The sequence below is a fragment of the Microcaecilia unicolor genome, chromosome 11 (assembly GCF_901765095.1).
Source record: "Microcaecilia unicolor chromosome 11, aMicUni1.1, whole genome shotgun sequence".
NCBI lineage: Eukaryota > Metazoa > Chordata > Amphibia > Gymnophiona > Siphonopidae > Microcaecilia > Microcaecilia unicolor.
In genome coordinates, this window is record NC_044041.1 from 175,307,165 (window position 1) to 175,331,620 (window position 24,456).

At 47.0% G+C, this 24,456-nt stretch overlaps 1 protein-coding gene across 1 annotated transcript in view; it reads left to right on the forward strand.

Annotated features, from left to right (window-relative positions):
* LOC115481009 (thymus-specific serine protease-like) overlaps window positions 1-24,456 on the forward strand; it is a 48,003-nt gene that overhangs the window by 14,075 nt on the left and 9,472 nt on the right. The window contains exons 2-8 of the mRNA XM_030219995.1: window positions 1,630-1,817; window positions 2,220-2,319; window positions 3,041-3,170; window positions 10,789-10,912; window positions 12,330-12,407; window positions 15,779-15,826; window positions 19,552-19,821. Coding sequence (XP_030075855.1) covers window positions 1,630-1,817; window positions 2,220-2,319; window positions 3,041-3,170; window positions 10,789-10,912; window positions 12,330-12,407; window positions 15,779-15,826; window positions 19,552-19,821 — 938 coding nt within the window. The remainder of the gene's footprint in view (window positions 1-1,629; window positions 1,818-2,219; window positions 2,320-3,040; window positions 3,171-10,788; window positions 10,913-12,329; window positions 12,408-15,778; window positions 15,827-19,551; window positions 19,822-24,456) is intronic.

Here is a 24,456-nt window from a genome sequence, read left to right on the forward strand (position 1 = left end):
AACAGTGCGACAAGGCGGTAGCCGTAGCTAGAAGATTGCTAGGCTGTATAGAGAGAGGAGTGACCAGCAGAAGAAAGGAGGTTTTAATGCCCCTGTATAAGACGTTGGTGAGGCCCCACCTGGAGTATTGTGTTCAGTTTTGGAGGCCGTATCTTGCGAAGGATGTTAAAAAAATGGAAGCGGTGCAAAGAAAAGCTACGAGGATGGTATGGGATTTGCGTTCCAAGACGTATGAAGAGAGGCTTGCTGACCTGAACATGTACACCCTGGAGGAAAGGAGGAACAGGGGTGATATGATACAGACGTTCAAATATTTGAAAGGTATTAATCCGCAAACGAATCTTTTCCGGAGATGGGAAGGTGGTAGAACGAGAGGACATGAAATGAGATTGAAGGGGGGCAGACTCAGGAAAGATGTCAGGAAGTATTTTTTCACGGAGAGGGTGGTGGACGCTTGGAATGCCCTCCCACGGGAGGTGGTGGAGATGAAAACGGTAACAGAGTTCAAACATGCGTGGGATATGCATAGAGGAATCCTGTGCAGAAGGAATGGATCCTCAGAAGCTTAGCTGAAATTGGGTGGCGGAGCAGGTGGGGGGAAGAGGGGTTGGTGGTTGGGAGGCGAGGATAGGGGAGGGCAGACTTATACGGCCTGTACCAGAGCCGGTGATGGGAGGCGGGACTGGTGGTTGGGAGGCGGGAAATACTGCTGGGCAGACTTATATGGTCTGTGCCCTGAAAAGGACAGGTACAAATTCAAGGTAAGGTATACACATATGAGTTTGTCTTGGGCAGACTGGATGGACCATGCAGGTCTTTTTCTGCCGTCATCTACTATGTTACTATGTAAGCTTCCTGGATACATTTATTTTTGTTCTAGTTTTCAACAGTTTGAAAATATGGAAGACACACTTGCTCCTGCAGGCTTTCCTTAGTATTTAATTGCCTGAGTTTAGCAAGATGCAGGTTTCTTTTTCAGACTTTCTTCGTTAGTTGATGCTTTTGTCTGTTTTTAAAATATTTTGTATGTTTTTATTGTAAGCCGCTTAGTGTTAGGTGGGATACAAGTTGTGTTTTCAGGGTGGCTTTGAACTTGACTATGGAAGGTTTCATATCATGGATCACAATAGCATCCATCTTGCCCAGTATGCTGTTTCCAACAATGGCCAATCCAGGTCACAAGTACCTGGCGGAAACCTAAATAGTAGCAACATTCCATTCTACTGATCCTGGAGATAAGTAGTGGCTTTCCCCATGTTTACCTTAATAGCAGATTGTGGACTTTTCCTCCAGGAACTTGTCCAGACTTTTTTTTAAGAGCCAGATACGCTAACCGCTGTTACCACATCCTCCAGCAATGAGTTCCAGAGCTTAAATATTCATTGAGTGAAAGAAATATTTTCTCCTATTCATTTTAAAAGTGTAACTTTATCGAGTGTCTCCTAGTCTTTGTCGTTTTTGAAAGATTAAACAATCGATTAACATTTGTCTGTTCTACTTCACTCGGGATCGTGTAGACCTCTATCGTATTCCCCCTCGGTTCTCTCTTTACCAAGCTAAAGGTTTTTATCATTCTCGCTAAGTAATCGGGTTGTGATTTTTATTTTATTTAATTTTTTATATTGTCAGGCAGGAATTTCCAAATGCTAAAGAGAAAAGTCCTGCAGTACCGGGAAGTCCAGGCTATGAAGGACTTTTATGTCCAGAGGAAGATGCACTGGGGGGAGGCTGCAGTGGGCTGGAATCGTCCCACTGAGAGTTATTTCAGACAACCTCTGGATCATTTTAATCGTCAGAACAACGCCACATACAATCAGGTGAGATACCCTGCTCCTGCAACTCCCAGTGCCACCTTACTCTTCCTGCAATCCTGTGGTTCTCAGTGTCAGCCTGTCCTTACCCTGTTCCTGAAGTACCCAGCATGCCTCTTTTCTTAACCTGCACCTGTAGCACCCATTGAGACTGTTCTTACCTTACTCCTGGTGGGAACCAGTTCACACACAGTACGCCTTTCTGAAGCACCAGTTGCCTGTTCTTTTCTAAGGAAGGAAATAAGGACCCCATCCTGTACCCCACTGTTTTTAAGTCATCCCTGGAGTCTGGAGTACCCCCTAGCCTGTCTGGTTATGCACTGCCTCCTGAAAACCAGACTAACTGGGGGGGGAGGGAGCTTAAAAATTACTGTTCTACTCGAAGCTGCTCTCTTTTTGTCTCCACAGAGGTACTGGGTTAATGAAGAGCACTGGAAGCATCCCCAGGGTCCTGTCTTCCTATATATTGGTGGAGAGAGTTCGTTGTCTGAGTTTTCCGTCCGGGCAGGTAAGTGAGATTACCAGTCTACAGCAGCCACAGCGAGTTGATTCTGCTAGGAGGAGACGCTGGCTTAATGATCAAATGAGGCCTGAAGAAAGATTGTCAGGATAGTGCACTATGAAAAAAATATCTCTGCAGCTTAATGTTAGACATGAGAGGCAGGAATGGCAGTATTACAAGCAGCGCACTAACCCTTCTGTTTACTAAGCTGTGCTAGCGGCTGATGTATGGCAATGCCAACACATCCCATTCAGAGTCCATCTTCCCGAGTCCATCTTAATAATAGCATATGGACTTTTCTTTTATGAACATGTCCAACCCTTTTTTTTGAACCCTGCTAAGCAAACCACTTTTTACCACATTCTCTAGCAACAAATTTCAGAGTTTAATTACACACTGAGTGAAGAAATATTTTCTCTGATTTGTTTTAAATTTACTACTTAGTAGCTTCATTGCGTTCCCTCTTGTCCTTGTATTTTTTGAAAGAGTGCACAAACGATTCACGTCTACCTGTTCACTTTACTCAGTATTTTATAGACCTCTATCATATCTCCCCTCAGCTACCTCTTCTCCAGGGCGCACACACAAGGTGGCTGCTCTGTTATAACTCTGCCTCATTAGAGGAGTCCGTGTTACTTAAGACTGGCTGATCCAGGCCTGGATTTTTCCTGTTGCATGCGGGGAAGGGAGCTGTGATTTAGCTACTGAGCATGTTGCCATGTTTCAGGGGAACACGTGGAACTGGCACAAAGCCATGGTGCGCTGCTGGTGGCACTGGAACATCGTTACTATGGGAACAGCATCAACAAGGACGGGCTCACAAATGAGGGGATCCGCTTCCTTTCCAGCCAGCAAGCGTGAGTACAGGGGCTCAGCCTGATGGTACCAGGGCACAGACAGTCGGAGTATAAGGACCTTGCAATGTGAGGTTACCAGGACCCGGTTATCAAGGGTATAGGACTGTGGGATCACTGGGGCTCTGGCATTGAGGCTGCAGGACGGGATTTAGAAACCTTTAAAAATCTGACTGGCTAGAGCTGCCGCCTCTTGTGTTGGAGCACTGGTGGTGGGTGGAACGGAAGGGGAATGAGTGCTTAAGGTTGTTGGGGTGAGGGAGGAAATGTACAGTTTTATTGAACGTAATATACTGCATTACATACATTTTATATCAAAATGGTTTATAATAAAACTAGTAAAAAAGGCCCGTTTCTGGAACGAATGAAACGGGCGCTAGCAAGGTTTTCCTGGGAGTGTGTATGTTTGAGAGAGAGAGAGAGCCAGAGTGAATGTGCGGGTGTGTGACAGAGTGAGACTGTCTGTGTGACAGTGTGTGTGTGAGAATGAGAGTGTGTGACAGGGCCCCCTCCACTGTTCCTAATGCCCCTCACCCCGTTCCCTCCCCTCCTTTCCTCCTCCTTCCCACACTTTGGGTTCCTTAAGGCTTTCAAAAGTCTATGTACCCCCGTGGCCCTAACGCCCAGTATCCGGATACCCCACTGCTTTCCTCACCCCTCCCCCAAGATATAATACTTTCACGTCCTTCATTTTTTTTTTAAGTGTCCTATCTACCCTGTGTACAAATGCCCGGCATTCAGATTGTGTTCCTCTCGTAAATTTTCATTTATTTCATTCATTCATTCAGAACTCCACCCCCCCCCCCCCCCCCCCCCCCCCGAACACTTTTGGTTCCTTCAGTCTTTTAAAACTGTCCTATGTACCCTGTATGCTAATGACCAGCATTGAGATTCTTTTCCTGTCCCAAATTTGCATGTCTTTCAGTCATTCACAACTGCCCCCCCCCTTCTCCAGTTTAACACTTTCATTTCCTTCAGTCTTTTAAAACTCTACCCTGTGTCCTAATGGCCAGCATTCAGATTGTTTTCCTTTCCCAAATGTTCATGTCTTTCAGTGGTTGAGAACTTCCCCCCTCCCCCCATTTAACACTTTCGGTTCCTTCAGTCTTTTAAAACTCTCCTATCAACCCTGTGTCCTAATGGCCAGCACTCAGATTGTTTTGCTTTGCCAAATTGTCTGTCACTGAGGTCAGTGCTTGCCTGCCTAGCAGACCACTTCCGGCAGGCACGGTCCCAAGCACATCCTGTTGGAGGTGAGAATTATTATATAGGATACAACTAAATAAAAAAAAAAATAAAAAAATTGAACTATAATGGTTATAGGAAAGCTCACAACACTCCAGAGCACTCAAAGAAAAATCATAGGTAATAACAACAACTTCTCCCAAACCAATCGCCCGAAAACACATTAGCAAACAAATATGCTTTTAACGGATATTTAAACCATTGAGGGCTTCGCTCTGCCTTTAAGGCTATAGGAATCCTATTCCAAAAATCAGGGGCAGCTACAAAAAAGGCCCATTTACGCATAACTGAGCTTCTTTAACCCCTGGTACTACTAAAAGAAAAGACTCCCCAGAATGTAACTTCCTGCTTGGGACATAGGTTTGGATTGATGATGCAATTGGTAATGGGGAATGTACATAATAAGCCTTATGGGTCAAAACTAACATTTTAAATTGAACTCTGTAATATATGGGCAACCAATGATATTGAACATAAAGTGGAGTAACATGCTCCTGAGAGACTGTAGCAAATTCAAGGGTTCGGATATTGCTTTAAAGATTGTTTATTCACACATCAATAGGCACCCACATATTACATAACACTCTTATGCAGTATACATACATCACCACAGGATTGTAGCCTTCATCTGAGCTGCAACATCAATCGGGGAAGCACCGATGACCGCCCAGAGATCTGCGGGAAAAATTCCAGCACTAGCGAGGCGTCCCTCAACCAGGTACAGAGCTCACAAACAAGTGTGCCTAGAACAGAACAATGAGTGGCCAATCTGCATTCCTCTCTCCCAGGCACCCTCTGATGAAAACACCAGCCTTTGGACTTGTTTCTCAGCACAGTCCTGTAGTGAGTTACCCACCGCAACGGAGCGTTGTGGTAGCAACCTGTCAAACAAATATTCTGGTAGCAACAGGTCAAAACAAACATTCTGCATGTCAGAAAACAAACATTCTGGGTCAGCATAAGTATCATATCCAGGGGCGTATCTGCGTGGGGCCACAGGGGCCTGGGCCCCCGCTGATTTCGCCCTGGCCCCCCTCCCCGCCGTCAACCCTCCCCCGCTGCTTACTTTTGCTGGCGGGGGGCCCCAACCCCCGCCAGCCAAGGTCCGACCCGCAATCTCCATATTTCGTCTTCCGAAGTTCCTCCGTGGCCATGTGCTTCAAGGAAGTAACGCTGCAGTGCTGATTGGTTGAATCCAGTTCGGCGTCTGACGTGCTGCGACCAATCAGCACTGCAGCGTTACTTCCTTGAAGCACATGGCCACGGAGGAACTTCGGAAGACGAAATATGGAGATTGCGGGTCGGACCTCGGCTGGCGGGGGTTGGGGCCCCCCGCCAGCAAAAGTAAGCAGCGGGGGAGGGTTGACGGCGGGGAGGGGGTGGAGAGAGGCAGAGGCGGGGGGGGGGGGGGAGGGAGGCAAAAATATGCCCCCCCTCTCTGGCTCTGGCCCCCCCTACCGCCAGATTCCAGATACGCCCCTGATCATATCATAAATATTCTGGGTCAGCATCCGTATCATATCATAAGTATTATACTCCAACACAGAGGCCACTCTCCCTATCACCCGAGTAGCCACATTTTGCAATGTCTGAAGCTTCTTCAGATGGTATTGAGGTAACCCAACTAAAACTGCATTGTGATATAAACAGAGCATAAAGCAAACAAGGAAAAACCCTCTCATCCACATATCCTTTTATAGCCTATAATTTGTGCAATGTCCTAAAACCTCGACCCACCAATCTGTCTATCTGTCCTGAAAAAAATCCAATCAATAATCCAGCCACACCCCCAAATATTTAACTATTGGTAGAGTGTCCACATTCAACTGTACAGAAGTACCCAGTCTCTCTCGCCCACTTGTTATCCAGCAGGCTACCGTCGTCTTCACATTCAGAATCATCTTATTTACTTTTTAACCAATGGCAAATTTCCTGCCAACAATCTTTAACAGGAATTAAATCAACAGCTCCCTGTGAGGCCTGTACAACCAACAAAATATCATCAGCGTAAACATATGAACTTACTCCACAACGATCAATCAAATCCACCAGGGTCCAAATAAAAATATTTAAAAGAATTGGAGATGACTTTGACCCCTGGGGTACCCCGCAAGTAAAAAGCATGGGGAAAAGAGCAATTGGAATTGATTGTTGCAGGAGAAAAGACATTCATATAAAAAATTCTGAAGCCAAGCCAGAACCAGTGCATCTAACCCAATCGCCTGTAACCAAGCCAACAACAGAGAATGGTCAATAACATCAAAACCTGATGCTAAATCCAATGACGGTACTAAAATTAAATCCCCTAAATACAAAATACCTTGCACTTCACTTAACAAAGTGACTAAATTAGATTCGGTACTATACCCTTTGCGGAATGCTGCCTGTCTCGGATGCAATAAGGCATGCTCTTCCATATAATCTGTCACCACTACTTTTTCCAATAATTTCATCAATAATCCCAAGGTTGTAATTGGTCTATAATGTTCTACTTTCAAGGGACCCAAAGATTTATTCTTCAATATAAGGTGAGATACAGCATGCTTCCATTCTCGGGGTAGAATACTCTCAGTCAAACTTTGATCAAACATAGCCAACAACAATGGTAACAGCCCTTGACGATCACAAAGTAACCAGCAATACAATACTGGATTTCCTTTATGGACCTACCCAATACATTTTTTCAAATAATCCAAGGTTAATGGAGCAAAGATAGATCAACCAACATTGTCTGGAACCCCCAAAACACAATCGGATGACCCCCCCCCCCCCATACACACACACACTGGACCATCATTCTATCCTGAGGCACTCAGTGTTCCTCTTAAAGTAGTCACCTTACTCACAAAAAATGAGACCAGATTTTCTACAGAAGGAGTAGGAACCTGGCCCTCACTTAACTCCTGCACGATAGCATACACCTTACGTGGAGGACCCATGTCCTGAACTATAAGCTCACTAAAATATGCCTTTTTTGCCTTCTGCACTGCCATATTATATTGATTCTGAAACAACTTACAATGGATTTTTAACTCCGATGTGCCTTTCTTCCTCCACAACCGCTCAGTGTCTCACCTGCTGCTTCAAAAGATGCAAACCTGAATGGTACCAGGCTCCATGCCTATCCCTGCATACCCTAACCGCCCGATAAGGGGCCAAGTCATTCAACACTCCAGTCAATACTTCCTGTTTTTTGTTCTAAAGTCAATTCTCCAAAATCCGCGGGGAAAGGTTTGAAAAAGGAGAGGCATGGAGTCTAACTCCAACCCCCCCCCCCCCCCCCAACATCAAGAAAACACTTCCTCCTTAGACTGATCAACTACAATTCCTTTATTGATCCATACAGAGCTAACCAATAACTTATGATCTGTCCATGATAAGTCCTGAATTACCACCCTTTGAATAGTCAAAATGGAAAATAATTGAGCGAAAATCAGTTACCCAATATATACCCTTCTTCATGGATAGCAGTATGCACCCATTGGATCAAGTTATGGTTCTGATAAAAAGAACCAAACTCCTGCACCCTATAACCAGTAAGATCGTCCAAATGAAGATTAAAGTCTCCTAAAAGCAAAACATCCGCGTAAGCTATCACCAATTCAGTTTGACCCAGCGTTTTGAAGAATCCAAAGCCACATGAACCTTGCAGGTCCTTCGACTCGCACCAACAATATTTCAGTATAAGAAAACCTACAGGTCTATAACTACACTAATGACCAGTTACTACAATCGCCAACCTCCATCCCCTTCTATTCTCTTGACCCGTAGTACCAAAGAAAAAGATGCAGGGAGAGCCTGAACTAAATAAAATTCCTAACCCCCCCCCCCCCTTTCAGCCATATCTTAAGCGAGTTGTCTTCAATTACCACACCCAATGGTTCACCTTTCTTCTTCAGCGACCTAGAATCATATCTAATAATTTGCACCTCCAACATTCTACGTCTGGATTCCTGGGTTCGTAACATCCATTCCCACTCATTGCCCTGCCCTTGTGTCAAAACGTAATGACGTCAGAGGGCAGAACAATGAGGGGGAAAGGAACACTGGAGGCGAAATGATGTCAGGAGGAGAAAATCGCGGTACATGGAGGGGAGGGAGGGAGGAAGAGAAGGGGAGGGCAGGGCAGAGGAGAATTGATGGAAAGGGATGGGATGGGAGGACAGTCATAGGCGCCCCATATAAGAGGCTAAGCCTCCCCAGCCCAACCGTGACACAGTGGGCTCGCCTCCAGCTTCTCACTTCCCTCACACAGTGTCCCACTTTCTGCGATGATGCATTTTCTGTTTCCGCGAGGATGGGACACTGTGTGAGGGAAGGGAGAAGCTGTGTTGTCCTCTTCATTGGCACGCTGCGCCTGAAAGTAAAAGGGTTAAACGCGCGGGGGGAAGGAACGGAGAGGAGGGCTGTCATGGAACTGAGGGAGGGCAGGGAGAATTGCTGGACATGGATGGGAGGGGGAGAAGAGATGGCTGGAATTGGAGAGGAGGGCAGGGGGAGAAGAGATGGCTGGACTGGAGAGGAGGGCAGAGGGAGAAGAGATGGCTGGATTGGAGGAGGGCAGGGGGAGAAGAGATCGCAGGAGGGAGGGCAGGGGGAGAGAAGAGATTGCTGGCGGGGAGAGCAGGGGAAAGAGGAGAATTGCTGGACATGGATGGATGGAGGGGGCAGGGGAGAGAGCAAATTTGCTGGATATGGCTGGATGGAGGAGAGGGCAGGGGAGAGAGGAGAATTGCTGGACATGGATGGATGAATGGGGGCAGGGGAGAGAGGAAATTTGCTGGATATGGGTGGATGAATGGGGGCAGGGGAGAATGGAGCGATGCTGGACATGGATGGATTGAGGGGAGGGGAGGGAAGAGAGGAGAAATGCTGGACATGGATGGAGTCTGCGTACTCTTTATCTTTTAAAAAATACTATAAATAAAAATCACAAAAAAAGAAAGATTAAAACAAAAAAAAAACATAGATAAAACAATCTGTATCTCATACCCCTGGAGTATACTACTCATTATACACCCTTCCCATGACAGAACATTTCTCCTAACAGTTCCCTTAAAAACATAATTGCCATTACATGAGAACCTTGCTAGAGCCCGTTTAATTTGTGTGAGAAACGGGCCATTTTTACTAGTTTAATAATAAACAGTGGCAGAAAAACCCTTCACTTCCAATCTTTCCTAAATCACCCAAAGTTTCAGTACTCCCAAATGCTTATGCCCCCTAAAATAATCCTCCCTCCCTCCCTCGAGTAAGAACCGGAATAGAAACTGGTTGCATTAGTCTATTCATAATAGCTCTTTCCCCCCCAAACCCACTACTCTATCCACACTCCACATAATACAACCAGCAATAAAATATCCCAGCAAAAAAAATAAAAATAAAAACCACCGTCTAACCTGCGTTAAGAATGATAACTGTCGCTCACACCCGGAGCAAGTCCAAGGAGCAAGACCAGCTCCTTGGGCACGTGCCCACGGTGTAAAGGCTGCAACCATTCTTTCTTTTATAGGAGACAACTTGTGGCGGTCACGTGACGGCTCTGCATCGTCACCAAGTCTAGAGTGTAGCCCTTCCAAGATCATTCAAGCACTCCAAATTCTAAGAAGAAAATACATACACATAGGTAACAGGCTTAGTAGGAAAGCAATATACACTAGTAAAACAAAAGAGAGGATAATGGGGACTTGCTATCTTGTTGGTAAAGGAGAGTGGGAGGGTGTATGCAGGGCCGCCGAGAGACTGGGCTGGGCCCGGGGCAAGGTCAGCCCCGCCGCCCCCCCCCCTCCGTCCACCACCGGGCCAGGCCCCCCTGAATTCAAATCATAGCGCCTCACCTCGACCTTGCTCCGTGTGAAAGAAACGCAGCAGCGGCAGTCTGCAGATCGCCTCCCTTCGGGCCTTCCCTCCCTGTGTCCCGCCCTCATCTGACATAACTTGCGCGAGGGCAGGACACAGGGAGGGAAGGCCCAAAGGGAGGCGATCTGCAGACTGCCGCTGCTGCGCTTCTTTCACACGGAGTGAGGTTGAGGTGAGGCGCTATGATTTGAATTCAAGGGGGCCCAGCCCAGTGGTGGGGGGCAGGTGCAGGGGACTGCGGCGCCGGCCTGGGGAATTTTGTCCTCCCTGCCCCCCCCTCTCGGCAGCCCTGGGTGTATGGCGCAATCCTATCACTAGGTGCTGCATTTCGTTGGGGGAGGGTGAGTGGTTGGCCGGGTGCTACAGTCTGTCTGGATGCGGGTGGTTGGGAGAGAGGTTGCAGCTGCCCTCACTAGTGGGATGGGGGAGAAAGGGGGAAGTGGGAAGAGTACAGTGATCCTTGTACCAGTACTGCATAAGACATATTTGTGGCAAATATCCCTTCTGTCCCCCTTAGATTGGCGGACCTGGCATCCTTCCACCGCTTCATATCTGAAAAGTACAGCCTAACCCGAAACAACACCTGGATCTGCTTCGGGGGCTCCTATCCTGGCTCTCTCTCGGCCTGGTTCCGACTAAAGGTGAGAGCCCTGGGAAGTAAAAAGGTGAAGGGCCCTTCACAGGAGAGGTAGCACCTCATTCCCTCCTGGGTTTAAAGACTGTGGTGCTTAAGAGGATAGGGGTGATCGGGCGATACGGATTTTTGAACATATCCATCTCTTCTTCCTATACCTGCCACCCTTTTTCTACTCTCCTCTCTGCTGTCTTCCCTGACTCCCTATTCTTTCTTCTTTCATTCACTCCTCTCCTTTCCTGTCTTTCTATCCTCTTTCTTCCCTCGTTTACTCCTCTCCCCTATTCTTTCCTGACTCCCTGTTCTCTTTCTTCTTTCGTTTGCTCCTCTTTCCCTGACTCTGTCTTCTTTCTTCCTTCATTTGCTCCTGTCCTCGTTCCTCATTCATTCGCTCTTCAACGCCTCTGACTGCCTATCCTCTCTCTTCCTGCATTTGCTCCTCTCCCATATTCTTCCCTGACTCCCTGCTCTTTCTTCTTTCGTTTGCTCTTCTCTTTCCCTGACTGTCTTCTTTCTTCCCTCATTTGCTCCTCTCCCCTATCCTTCCCCGACTCCCTGTCCTCTCTTCCCTCATTTGCTCCTCTCCCCTATCCTTCCCCGACTCCTTGTCCTCTCTTCCCTCATTTGCTCCTCTCCCCTATCCTTCCCCGACTCCTTGTCCTCTCTTCCCTCATTTGCTCCTCTCCCCTATCCTTCCCTGACTCCTTGTCCTCTCTTCCCTCATTTCCTGCTCTCTCCTATCCTTCCCTGACTCCTTGTCCTCTCTTCCCTCATTTCCTGCTCTCCCCTATCCTTCCCCGACTCCTTGTCCTCTCTTCCCTCATTTGCTCCTCTCCCCTATCCTTCCCCGACTCCTTGTCCTCTCTTCCCTCATTTGCTCCTCTCCCCTATCCTTCCCCGACTCCTTGTCCTCTCTTCCCTCATTTGCTCCTCTCCCCTATCCTTCCCCGACTCCTTGTCCTCTCTTCCCTCATTTGCTCCTCTCCCCTATCCTTCCCCGACTCCTTGTCCTCTCTTCCCTCATTTGCTCCTCTCCCCTATCCTTCCCCGACTCCTTGTCCTCTCTTCCCTCATTTGCTCCTCTCCCCTATCCTTCCCCGACTCCTTGTCCTCTCTTCCCTCATTTGCTCCTCTCCCCTATCCTTCCCTGACTCCTTGTCCTCTCTTCCCTCATTTGCTCCTCTCCCCTATCCTTCCCCGACTCCTTGTCCTCTCTTCCCTCATTTGCTCCTCTCCCCTATCCTTCCCCGACTCCTTGTCCTCTCTTCCCTCATTTGCTCCTCTCCCCTATCCTTCCCCGACTCCTTGTCCTCTCTTCCCTCATTTGCTCCTCTCCCCTATCCTTCCCTGACTCCTTGTCCTCTCTTCCCTCATTTCCTGCTCTCTCCTATCCTTCCCTGACTCCCTGCCTTTTTTTGTTCCAGTTTCCGCACCTCGTTTTTGCTGCAGTGGCCTCATCAGCCCCAGTGAGAGCCGAGCTTGACTTTGTGGGCTACAATAAGGTAACATGCATGCTAGTTATGTCCAATGTTCTCTCTAATTTTTGCTGCCCATGTGCTTATAAAAAAAACATTTGTGTGCACATTTTAAGCCTCAATTCAGCGTACAGTATAACCTATGTTCACAATAAAAAAAGCCTGCAAAAACATTGTGTGCACAGTTGGTAGGCATGTAAGCTCCCTTTCCAACCCATGTGCACAGAGGGAGCACTAGTTGTGTTCTAGTACCTCTGTCATGCCTGTGAGTTGGGACTTTTAGCTCAGCTGAGCTGTCATTTATAACTTGGGTAATTATTTATAGACTATTCCTTGGAATGCAGTGGTTAGAGCAGTGGGCTTTGATCCTGGCAACCTGGGTTTGATTCCTACTGTAGCTCCTTGTGACCTTGGGCAAGTCACTTAACCAGGGCCGCCGAGAGGGGGGGAAGGGGGGGACAAAATTCCCCGGGCCTGGGCCTCCAAGAGGGGGCCCGGTGCCGGGGTCAGGCTGCCGGCGCTACAGTTCCCGGTCTCACCTGCCTGCCCTCGGCTCCGTCCACCACCGGGCCCCCTGCATTAAAGTCGGCAGCGCCTCAGCTCTGTTGGGAAGGCAGATCGCCTCCCTTCAGGCCTTCCCTCACTGTGTCCCGCCCTCGTCTGATGTAACTTCCGGTTTCCGCGAGGGCGGGACACAGGTAGGTCCCGAAGGGAGGCGATCTGCCTTTTCAAACAGAGCTGAGGCGCTGCCGATCTTAATGCAGGGGGCCCGGTGGCGGTCAGAGCCGAAGGCAGGCAGGTGAGACCGGGGACTGCAGTGCCGGGGGGGTGGGGGGGCAGCCTTTCCCCGGGCCCGGCTTAGCCTCTCGGCGGCCCTGCACTTAACCCTCCATTGCCCCAGGTACAAAAGCTTAGATTGTGAGCCCTCTAGGGACAGAGAAAGTACCTGCATATAATGTGTACAGCACTGCATATGTCTAGTAGCACTACAGAAATGATTATTATTAGTAGTAGATTAACTGTCAGCCTAATTCATCAAGATGTGGGAGAAAAGCCTTAATGGACCAGGCCATTCTAGCACAATTTTCAGAAATATTTACTTGGGTAAATATCTATTTCAGGAGTATCCCAAGCTGGAAACAGGCACTGTGCAGCATGCCCCTAAGCCCTTTCTCCTTACTCACTGTGTCATAGTGTGTAACTGCCAAGCAAAGGAAGCTTCAGCCTCTCTTAAAACACACACGCGCGCGACAATCTTATGAGTGAGATTGTACCTGGTACCTTCTCTCTCTCTCTCTCTGTGTAAAATCATCTAATAATATAGAATAGAGAGGCTCCTTTTACCCGAAAGAACACAGAATCGGTTCCTTCGGAGAGGCTGGTGCTAGTGCAAACAGCAATTCTTTTGAAGCAGCTCCTGATGAAGCGTCCAGTGAAACGGGCAGCTCCGTTGAGCAGACAAGAACAGCTTCAAAGATAAGTGTTGAGAAACGTTTGCACCGCATTTGTATTGCATTGAAAACCTCTTGGACTGAACAAATAGGTATTTTTGTGGGCATTGTTACCTGAATTGAGTCATTGAGCTCAATACTATCGGGAATGTAAAAAAATAAGAAGAAAAAAAAGTCTCACCTTTAAACTAAACGAGGGGAGGTTTTTTAGACAAAGGATGTTGTGAGACTATTTCGCATTAATTATCATAAACTGATTTAGTCACTGAAGTCTTTTCCTTCTCCCATGTGGTGAGTCAACGTGAGTGGATAAGAGTGTATTTGAATTTCATGCAGTGTGTTTTTTCTAGCAAAAAAGGTGCCAGTACTCAAATGCTAGGTCACCCTTCAGGGGTGGGGTGATCACTGAGGGACCCATCCCACAATAACCAGGACCCTGCAACTACTCACACAGAATCTATGACAAGGCAGAATTGGTGTGTAGAGCCTGAGCTCTTTCATTAAAACTTGGGGGTCCATGGGTCAGTTTTAGCAGACAATGGAAAAGGTGCCGGTACTCAGTACCCCCAAGTACCCCCTCAAAAAAGCCCTGATTTCAAGTAAGAAGACTGGCTTTTAGGCGTTAGGATTCCTTTTGAAAATTTGCTTCTGTGGGCATAGGCTACAATCACCCCAGTGTGCTACAGACAACTGAGCTTTCCCAATCCCCCCTCCTCCCACTTAACAGGTTTGAATAATAATCAGATATACAAAAAAGGGATGGAAGAGTCTAGTTTAAAGGCAGACTTACAGCTATGATTAGTGTCTCATCAGCATGAAGGATTAGGATTAGAGATTAAATTTAGTGTTTTATTTATTAGGATTTATTTACTGCCTTTTTGAAGGAATTCACTCAAGGCGACGTACAGTAAGAATAGATCAAGCATGAGCAATAGGCAATTACAGCAGTCAAAATATTCAAATAACACTACAAAGTATGGCCTAGTATACTACTTACAATGTCAACACAATATGTAATAGAACATTATAATTGATAGTGAAGGGTAAAGCAAAGATGAAACACATAGATAGGTAAGAGAGTAAGAAGAGTTAAAAAGTAGGTGACTGATTTAGAGAAAGTTGCACATGAGGTCAGAGAAATGGTTAAATATTATCTCAGCTAGGGTAGGAGTGGATAGACATGTCCTGCTGCAGTATGTGCAGCCCACGTCACTCCTTGTGTATGTCAGTGAGACTAAGAAGTCAGTTACTTCTTCCATTAAAGGCCTGGTTGAAGAGCCAAGCTTTCACCTGCTTCCTGAAATAGAGATAGTCTAGGGTTAAGCTCGATTTAGGACTGGGTCACAGTTAAAAGTTAGAATGCAGGTTTGAATCATATTAGGAGTTAATCATAAAGCAAGCCTACCCTAATCTTAAGATTAGGAGTTAAGATTCACATTGAGGAAGGAGGTTAATGTTACATTAATTAGGGTTTAGGATACAGCTGAGTAGGGTTTGGGATAGAGTCGGATTTGCCTAGAGTTGGAGGTTAAGGTCAGGGTTATTTGGTAGCTTTGAAATGCTAACAGAGTGTCCTCTTTTCTCTAAGTGGTGACAGTTTATCGTTGTGGGATTCAGATATGGTCTGTTTAGAAAGGGAAATGGGACTTGATATACTGCCTTTCTGTGGTTTTTGCAACTACATTCAAAGTGGTTTATGTAGTATATACAGGCACTTATTTTGTACCTGGGGCAATGGAGGATTAAGTGACTTGCCCAGAGTCACAAGGAGCTGCATTGGGAATTGAACCCAGTTCCCCAGGCTCAAGGTCTGCTGCATCAACCACTAGGCATTAGATTTTGGTGTTGGTAGCAAGACTTGGACTATAGTTAGAGTTAGCGGTAGACTTAGAAATATCAGAAAGGTGTGAACTACAAAAATGTTTTTTTTTTTTTTAATTCTTCCAGGTGGTGGCAGAGAGTTTGTCTGATCCAGTAGTCGGTGGATCCCCCAAGGTAACTTCATTTTGGCTGTGAATTTGCCTTTTATTTCCTGTCCGAGCTGAAGAATCACCAAGGAGGAGAATCTGATATTAATCTAATTTAGGAGGCAATCTAGGGAAAATTCCTTTTGTTACAAGTACTGAGTCAGTTGTTGGAGAGAAACATTTCTATATAGATGTAGGATATACACCATAATGTAGACAAAAAAATGTGAAAAGTTAGAAATTTGAAAGAGGGGCTGGCTACCTAGGTATTGGAAAGGTTGGGGAGGGACGGGTGCCATAGCACCACTAAATTTTCCTTCCCTCCCTCGGCTGCAAACTATTTAACTTCTTACCTCCTTTCCCTTGGGAAAGTGACTGTACAATCAGCATTACAGAAGATGCATTGCAGCTGGCCAGTATGGGGCCTTCAGCTTCTGCTCATGCTGAAGGTCTGCTGGCTTCTGCCCCCTCTACAGGTTCAAAGGGGGCAGGAGTTGAGCATCTGTGCATGCACAAGGCTGGCCAAGGCCCACCCTGGCCAGCTACAAATTTTCTGTAATACTGATTGTAGTGTTGCTGCCCTGGGGGAAAGGAGGTAAGAAGCTGGACACCTTTCAGTGGAGGAGGGAAGTAGGAAGATAATGAGATGCTGGATACCATGGAGGGATTTGAGAGGTAGGGAAGGAGAGAAACGCTGGACACCATGGAATATGGGGAGGGGTTTGGGAGGTACAGAAAGAGAAAGATGCTTAATGCTGTAGGAGGGGGCACATAGGGAGGTGATGCTGGACCATGGTCTAAGAAAGGGAAGGGGAAACGCTGGAGTTAGGGGTGGAGCTTGGGTCTCTCCAAACAAAAAGGCATTTTGCTGCCCTGATTATATATGATGTAATGGAGATGCTTTCAGACCCAGAAGGCACAGCAAAAAAAAAAACCATGAGAAATTATTTCAGGGAGTTTGGAGAATGATCTAGACTGTAGGTTCTAGAGTTTGGCAACTAAGATTTTACATTAAAACAATTCAACATCATGCAGTTGATGCAAAAAACCTCAAGGAAGACGTTCTGATGTGCTCTAATTGAGAGAGATCTGGAGGTTTATAAATATAAGACAATCTAAAGGTAGCCAAATGTGTGATAAGGCTACGGCGAAAACCAGGAGAATGCAGATGTGCATAGGAGAAGAATGACCAGGTAAAGGGGCGAGAATGCCACTGCGTAAATCTCTTTCATTTGAGTGGGGGAGTGGCCTAGTGGTTAGGGTGGTGGACTCTGGTCCCAGGGAACTGAGGAACTGAGTTCAATTCCCACTTCAGGCACAGCTCCTTGTGACTCTGGGCAAGTCACTTAACCCTCCATTGCCCCATGTAAGCCGCATTGAGCCTGCCATGAGTGGGAAAGCGCGGGGTACAAATGTAACTAAAATAAAATAAAAATTTCTGGATACCACAGCTGCACAAGGATATAGGCAGGACAGAATCGATCCTGAGGGCAGGTATTAAAATGATCCGTGGGCTTCCTCATGTAACATCTGGAGAGATGCTGAAAGTCCTAAGCGTATAAAGCCTGGAGAAAAGGAGATGTGAGAAACTTTCAGGTTCCTCCAGAGGTATAAACACACATGTACACATGAGGCCGGGCTTGCTTCAAAGAAAAGGAAGCTTGGGAATGATGGGGGTCATTTATTTATTTAACAAATTTATATCCCGCTCCATCCAAAGTTCTGGAGGAAGCTAAACAACAAAGCGCAATGGGCCTATAAGAGAGGGTTTGTAGCCAAGCTTTATGTTTCAACGATTTTTATTAAGTAGCCAAGCTTTAATGAGGGACCTGACATGGGCCATGTTTAAGCAGAATGTCTGTGTCAAATATAAGAGCCGGCTCTGGGAGTGGAGGAGTGGCCTAATGGTTAGGGTGGTGGACTTTGGTCCTAAGGAACTGAGTTCGATTCCCACTTCAGACACAGGCAGCTCCTTGTGACTCTGGGCAAGTCACTTAACCCTCCATTGCCCCATGTAAGCTGCATTGAGCCTGCCATGAGTGGGAAAGCGCAGGGTACAAATGTAACAAAAATAAAATAGATACTATTGGAGATTCTACATGGAATGTTTCTACTATTGGAGGTTCCACATGGAATGTTGCTACTATTGGAGATTCTACATGGAATGTTGCTATTCCACTAGCAACATTCCATGTAGAAGGCTGCGCAGGCTTCTGTTTCTGTGAGTCTGACCAGGACGTCAGACTCACAGAAGCAGAAGCCTGTGCGGCCACATTGGTGATGTGCAAGGGCCGACTTCTACATGGAATGTTGCTAGTGGAATAGCAACATTCCATGTAGAATCTCAAATAGTAGCAACAGTTGAGGAGTGGCCTAGTGGTTAGGGTGGTGGACTTTGGTCCTGGGGAACTGAGGAACTGAGTTCGATTCCCACTTCAGGCACAGGCAGCTCCTTGTGACTCTGGGCAAGTCACTTAACCCTCCATTGCCCCATGTAAGCTGCATTGAGCCTGCCATGAGTGGGAAAGTGTGGGGTACAAATGTAACAAAAAAATATTGAGAAATTCCTTGTATATGTCCAGGGAGGGTTTATTTCCACTGGGTTTAGCACCCTCAATAATTTTGAAAAGTAGGCTCCCATGGCGTCAAAGGTTTATTAATAGACTCCTGACACAGGTGTTCTGCCGAAACACGGCCCATGTCTGGTCCCTCATTAAAGCTTGTCTGCAAACCCACTCTTGGAGGTCCACGGTGCTTTGTTGTTTGGCTTTGTTTTCATCCCCTTGTAGTCCCTCTCCTTTGTTGTGGTGAGAGAAGGACGACACGGGAGCACTTAGAGGAAAGAGTTCTTCATGAGAAGGGAGGCAGATCCATGGAACAGTGGCAGAGTCAAAACAAGTCAGATTTCAGGAAAGCATGGGATAGGAACAGGGGATCTCTGCAGGGCCGCTGAGAGACTGAACTGGGCCCAGCGGGGATCCTGAGGCCCCTCCAGCGCTGACTGCCTGCCCCTGCGGCTACTTTTCCTCTCAGGGCATGCTCGGTTTCAAACCCGAGAACGCGCGCCTAAGAGGAAAGGCAGCCGCTCAGCAATTTGGCAGAGGAGCAGCACTAGAGGAAGCGCCGGGTCCTCTCCAGCTTCTAAGGGGGGCCTGGCACCAGAGTTTTCTCCTGTCGGGACGCGATCACAAGACCTGTCAGGAGAAGGAGAGAGAGAGACCCCCAGTTCTGGGCCCCGGGAATTTTGCCTCCTCTGCCCCCCCCCCCCCCCCCCCCTCTTGGCGTCCCTGGATGTCTGGCAGAGATGAAAAGGACAGATTAGGATAAGAGACAGGTGGGAGTGGTGACTTTACTGTATAACTCCTTCCTCCTCCCCCCTTTAATACTGCCACAGAACTACACTCCTCACTGAAAAGAAGGGGGAGGGTGGACTAAAGAGCAGAACAGCTGCCTAGAAGTACTGGAGCAGAACACTGTTCTGCCTCTGGGGTCTGAAAGGAACTGGCAGAACTGTGTTCCAGGTTGTTCCCCCTTCCGAAAGAGTTAAAAACCAAAACAAAGAAATATGGAAAATGTGAGATTTGAGTCGGCTCACTTTTTAGTGGCAAACATGGATTAAAATAAACTGTGAACAGAGGGGGTTCTAATACTAGTGTAATGAACGAGTCTTACTCCTACCAGCTGTCTCTCACCCAAAGCATTGTCCCCTCCCCCATCTTCCTTCTGGTATTGACCCGTTCCCCCTTATTTTAGTGTCTGGATGCTGTGGCAGAGAGTTTCCGCACCGTGGATCAGATGCTGCAGGCCGGTAATATCTCCCAGCTGGAGAAGGACTTCTGTTCCTGTGAGGCACTGCAGGGCATTGAGGACTACACGGAGTTTGTCGGTAACCTGGCAGATATCTTCATGGGCACCGTGCAGTACAATGGAGAGATTTCCAGCAGAAACATTGGCAGCATCTGTGAAACTATGACAAATGCCAGCCTGGGGTCCAGCTATAGACGTCTTGTGACCATCAATCAGGTGAGGGGATTTATCACACAGACCCATAGGGGTAATTCTCTGCAGGTCTCCTAAAATGTGTGCGCTAACCCCCCGAATTCTATACATTGCGCCTAACATTCCGCGCTGAAATCCAAGCGTATTCTATAACAATGTGCGTAACTTAATTGGTTTAACAAGCTAATCAGCGTTGGTAACGGCACTTAACAAGCAATAATGACCACTACTTGTCAATTAGAATTTATGCGCATAACTCGCTAAGCGTATTCTGTAATGAACAGGGTCTAAATTCTAATGAGCGCCATTCAAAAGGGGCGTGGCAAGAGGGAAAATGTGCATTTTGTGGGCGTTCCAAAATGTATGTGCGTAATTGTAGAGTATGGCCCAGTACGTGTAAATCTATGTGCAGAGATTTACGCCACGTTTTCATTGGTGTAAATGGAGGTGCGTAGTTTTAGGCCCTGGGATGTCGGAGATTTACGCCACGTTTTCATTGGTGTAAATGGAGGTGCGTAGTTTTAGGCCCTGGGATGTCAGCTAAGTGTGTTCTATATACCGCGCCTAAATCTAGGCTCCACTTTGTAGAATACACTTAGAAATGTTTACTTCGCGGATTTTTTAGGTGCCATATATAGAATCTATCCCTAAGTGCAAATTCTATAGTGGTAATTAAGCTCATAAGTCCATATTAGGCACAAAACTTTAGGTGCTCAGGCCCAGGGCCGCTGAGGGGGGGCAGGGGTGACAAAATTCCCCAGGCCTGGGCCTCCAAGGGGGGCCCGGCGCCGCAGTCCCTGGTCTCACCCGCCCGCCCTCTACTCCGTCGACAGCCCCCCTCCGTCTGCCACCGGGCCGGGCCCCCTGCATTCAAATCACAGCGCCTCACCTCCGTATGAAAGCGCAGCAGTGGCAGATCGCTTCCTTTCGGGCCTTCCCTCCCTGTGTCCCGCCGCCATCTGATGTAACTTCCTGTTTCCGCGGGGGCGGGACACAGGGAGGGAAGGCCCAAGGGAAGCGATGTGCCGCTGCTGCGCTTTCACATGGAGGTGAGGCGCTGTGATTTGAATGCAGGGGGCCCGGCCCAGTGGCGGACAGAGGGGGGCTGTCGACGGGCCGGGGTGAGCGGGTGGAGACTGTGGACTGCAGCGTGGCGGCCCGGGGGGGTGGCGGGGGGATGCCCTGGGCCCGGCCCAGTCTCTCAGCGGCCCTGCTCAGGCCTAAATGGAGCAGTTTTGCAGTAGTTTTGTGCAAAACTGCAGTATTGTAAAAGCTTAGCACATAAGTGCTTGGCATGCCTCACCTGTATCCACTCGCAGATACACGCTGTAGAATTCGGGCACTAACATTATGCACGTGAGGTAAGTAGTGCCTGAAAATCGGCACTGAAAATTTAACACGCTTACCCATGGATTCTATATATTGTGCCTAGAGTTCTGCGCTGAAATCTAAGCGTAGTCTATAACAACGGTAGTAACTTAAGTTAGCTTAACAATCTAATAAGCATTTTTAACTGCATTTAACAAGCAATAATGAGCACTAATTGGAAATAATTTGAATTTACACGCATAACTCGCTAAGCATATTCTGTAACGCAGAGCGCCTAAATTCTAATGTGTGCAGCCAAAAGGGCGTGGTTGTGGGCAGGGAAGTGGGTGTTTCGTGGGCATTTCAAAATTTACACGCACTGTGTTAGAATATGCCCCTCTTCGCCTAAATCTATGCGCCGGTATTTACACTACATTTCCCTTGGTGTAAATGGATGTGCATAGTTCTAGGCACTGGGATATCAACTAAACGTATTCTATATACCGTGCCTAAATCTAGGTGCCGCTTACAAAATACACTTAAGCGGAAACTTCTTCTGTGCCAATTTTTCAGGCGCTATATAGAGAATCTAGCCCTCAGCGTGATTCTATAAGAAGGATGCATCCTTTATAGAATCACACTTAGGGCATAAACCGCGCCTAACTGTGAGCTCCTGCTATAAGGAGTGGCCTAGTGGTTAGGGTGGTGAACTTTGGTCCTGGGGAACTGAGGAACTGAGTTCAATTCCCGGCACAGGAAGCTCCTTGTGACTCTGGGCAAGTCACTTAACCCTCCATTGCCCCATGTAAGCCGCATTGAGCCTGCCATGAGTGGAAAAGTGCGGGGTACAAATGTAACAAAAATAAATAAATATCAATGCGCATTACATTGGGAGTGTCCCCGGAAACGCCCCTATCCACGACCCCAAATATGTATGCATGTTAAGATTTATGCGCACATCGTTATATAAATCCTAATTGCCAATTAGTGCTGAGGTTGTTATCACCCAATTATCAACACTGATTGGCTTGTTACTCAAGTTATGGGAATTAAATTGAGTGCATGCCCAATTTAACTTGTGTAACTCGTAGTGCCATATATAGAATCTGGTCCTGTGTTTCAAACAAAAGAACTATACAAAGCTTGTTTTCTGCATAACTCTGTCAAAACTTGACCAATTTAAATTTGGGATATATCATCCAGGATACATTTGCAATAAGCCTACATTCATGCCAACCACCTCACCTAAACTATGTTGCTTCACTACCTGCTTCTTCAGCTGTTGTGATGTTTTCTTCAGTGCGAACTGGTTGGGCCCTGCCACTTCCTGACTGGTGATCAGTTGAGCCCGTTCCTTGCAATTTCTTCAAAACATATTCTACGTTTACCCTCTTCCATCTCTTTTCTGGAAACTCTTGCAGCAGTCAATGAGAGCTAGAACCTTTCTCCAGGTACAAATTTATAACAAGGATAAGATCCTCCTGACGGAAAACCATGGTGTTAAGGCTGGAAGTGTGAGCCCTTGGACCGCCGTGGAAGACCAGACTGTGGCTGACGAGTCGCTACAAAACAGGACCACTCACAGGAACTCTCTCGGGATCCCTCTCAGGAACTCTTTCACGAACAACTGTAGTAGTGTCTCAGGGTCACTCTAGGAACAAGCGTGGTAGTATCTCTGGAACACACGCTATGGTATCTCAGGAACATTTTTAGGTAAAAGTGCTGTGGTGTCTCAGGACTCAATCAGGTACAAGCGCTGAAGAATCTCAGGAATGTCACTCTCTGGAACAAGCACTGTGGCATCTCAGGAGCTACTTTCTGGAACAGACGCTTAGGCATCTCAGGAACTCATACAGGTATAAGAGCTGTAACGTCTCAAGTACTTCACTCGCTTGAACAAGTGCTGTGGCATCTGAGGAGCTACAGTCTGAAACCAGCACTAAGGCATCTCAGGAACACACTCTCTGGAACAGGTGCAGTAGACGCAAAGACAAAGAAGCAGGTCTCGGGTTGTGGTTAAGTACGTCTAGGGTCATGACGTCATCCTGCTGCGTCCTCCCATAGTTCCCGCCACAAACCCAATAAGTAAAAGGCTGAGGTGTGTGTGCCTTAGGGAAGTGGTGTCTCTTCAGTGAGGATGGCTCATAGGTGGCAGCTAGCAGTGTGCAGGGATGACACGATTCAGGAGCCATGGTAAGACCATGACCCATGGTAATTGTTTATGTTTAAAGCAAAATGGTGTCTGCACGTATCATGGCAATAATTGCTAGGTGATGGCGACATTGTTTAGGTGAGGTGGACGGTGTGAGTGTAGTTCTGAACCAAGGTGGTGAGTTGCTTATTATACATTACTTGGATAGGTGTCATAAGTATTGCCATACTAGGAAAGACCAAAGGTCCATCAAGCCCAGCATCCTGTTTCCAACAATGGCCAATCCAGGTCACAAATACCTGGCAAGAGCCCAAAAAAGTACAAAACATTTTATACTGCTTATCCCAGAAATAGTGGATTTTCCCCAAGTCCATTTAATAATGGTCTATGGACTTTTCCTTTAGGAAGCTCTCCAAACCCTTTTTAAACTCTGCTAAGCTAACCACCTTTATCACATTATCTGGCAACGAATTCCAGAGTTTAATTACACGTTCCAGAATTTTAAAAAGGCATGGGATAAGCATGTGGGATCGCTTAGGAACAGGAAGAATTAGGGGTTACAGAGGATGGGCAGCCTGGATGGGTCATATGGCCTTTATCTGCTGTCATGTTTCTATGTTTCTATAGCCCTCCCCAAAAGCGATACACTAGTTGCCTGTCCCACAGGACTGTCTGTCCCACTCACCTCAGGGTGGCACGCTCACCCCCAGATTCTATATATGGTGCCTAAAAGTTGTGTGTGCGAATGTTGGCAGTGTGGCCAAATTGTGCAGGCTACTTAATTGGTTAACAAGCCAATTGTTGCCGATAATTGGCCACTAACAAATGATTATTGGCACTAATTAGAATTTATGCCTGAAACTTTCAAAGAGTTTTCTGTAAAGTGGTGCGTGTAAATTCTAACACGCGGATCTCAAAAGGGGGTGTGGCCATGTGAGGGGCATGGGCATTCCTAAAAATTACACTCACTGTTACAGAATATGTCCGATCCACACCACAGGAGATTGCCTAAACCTATCGTTTCTTTCTCTATAACATCAGCAAAATCCGTCCCTTAATCTCTGAGCACTCTACCAGAACCCTTATCTGCACTCTTATCACCTCTCGCCTTGATTATTGCAGCCTGCTTCTCACAGGCCTCCCACTTAGCCAAATCTCTCCTCTTCAATCAGTCCAAAACTCTGCTGTGCGACTCATTG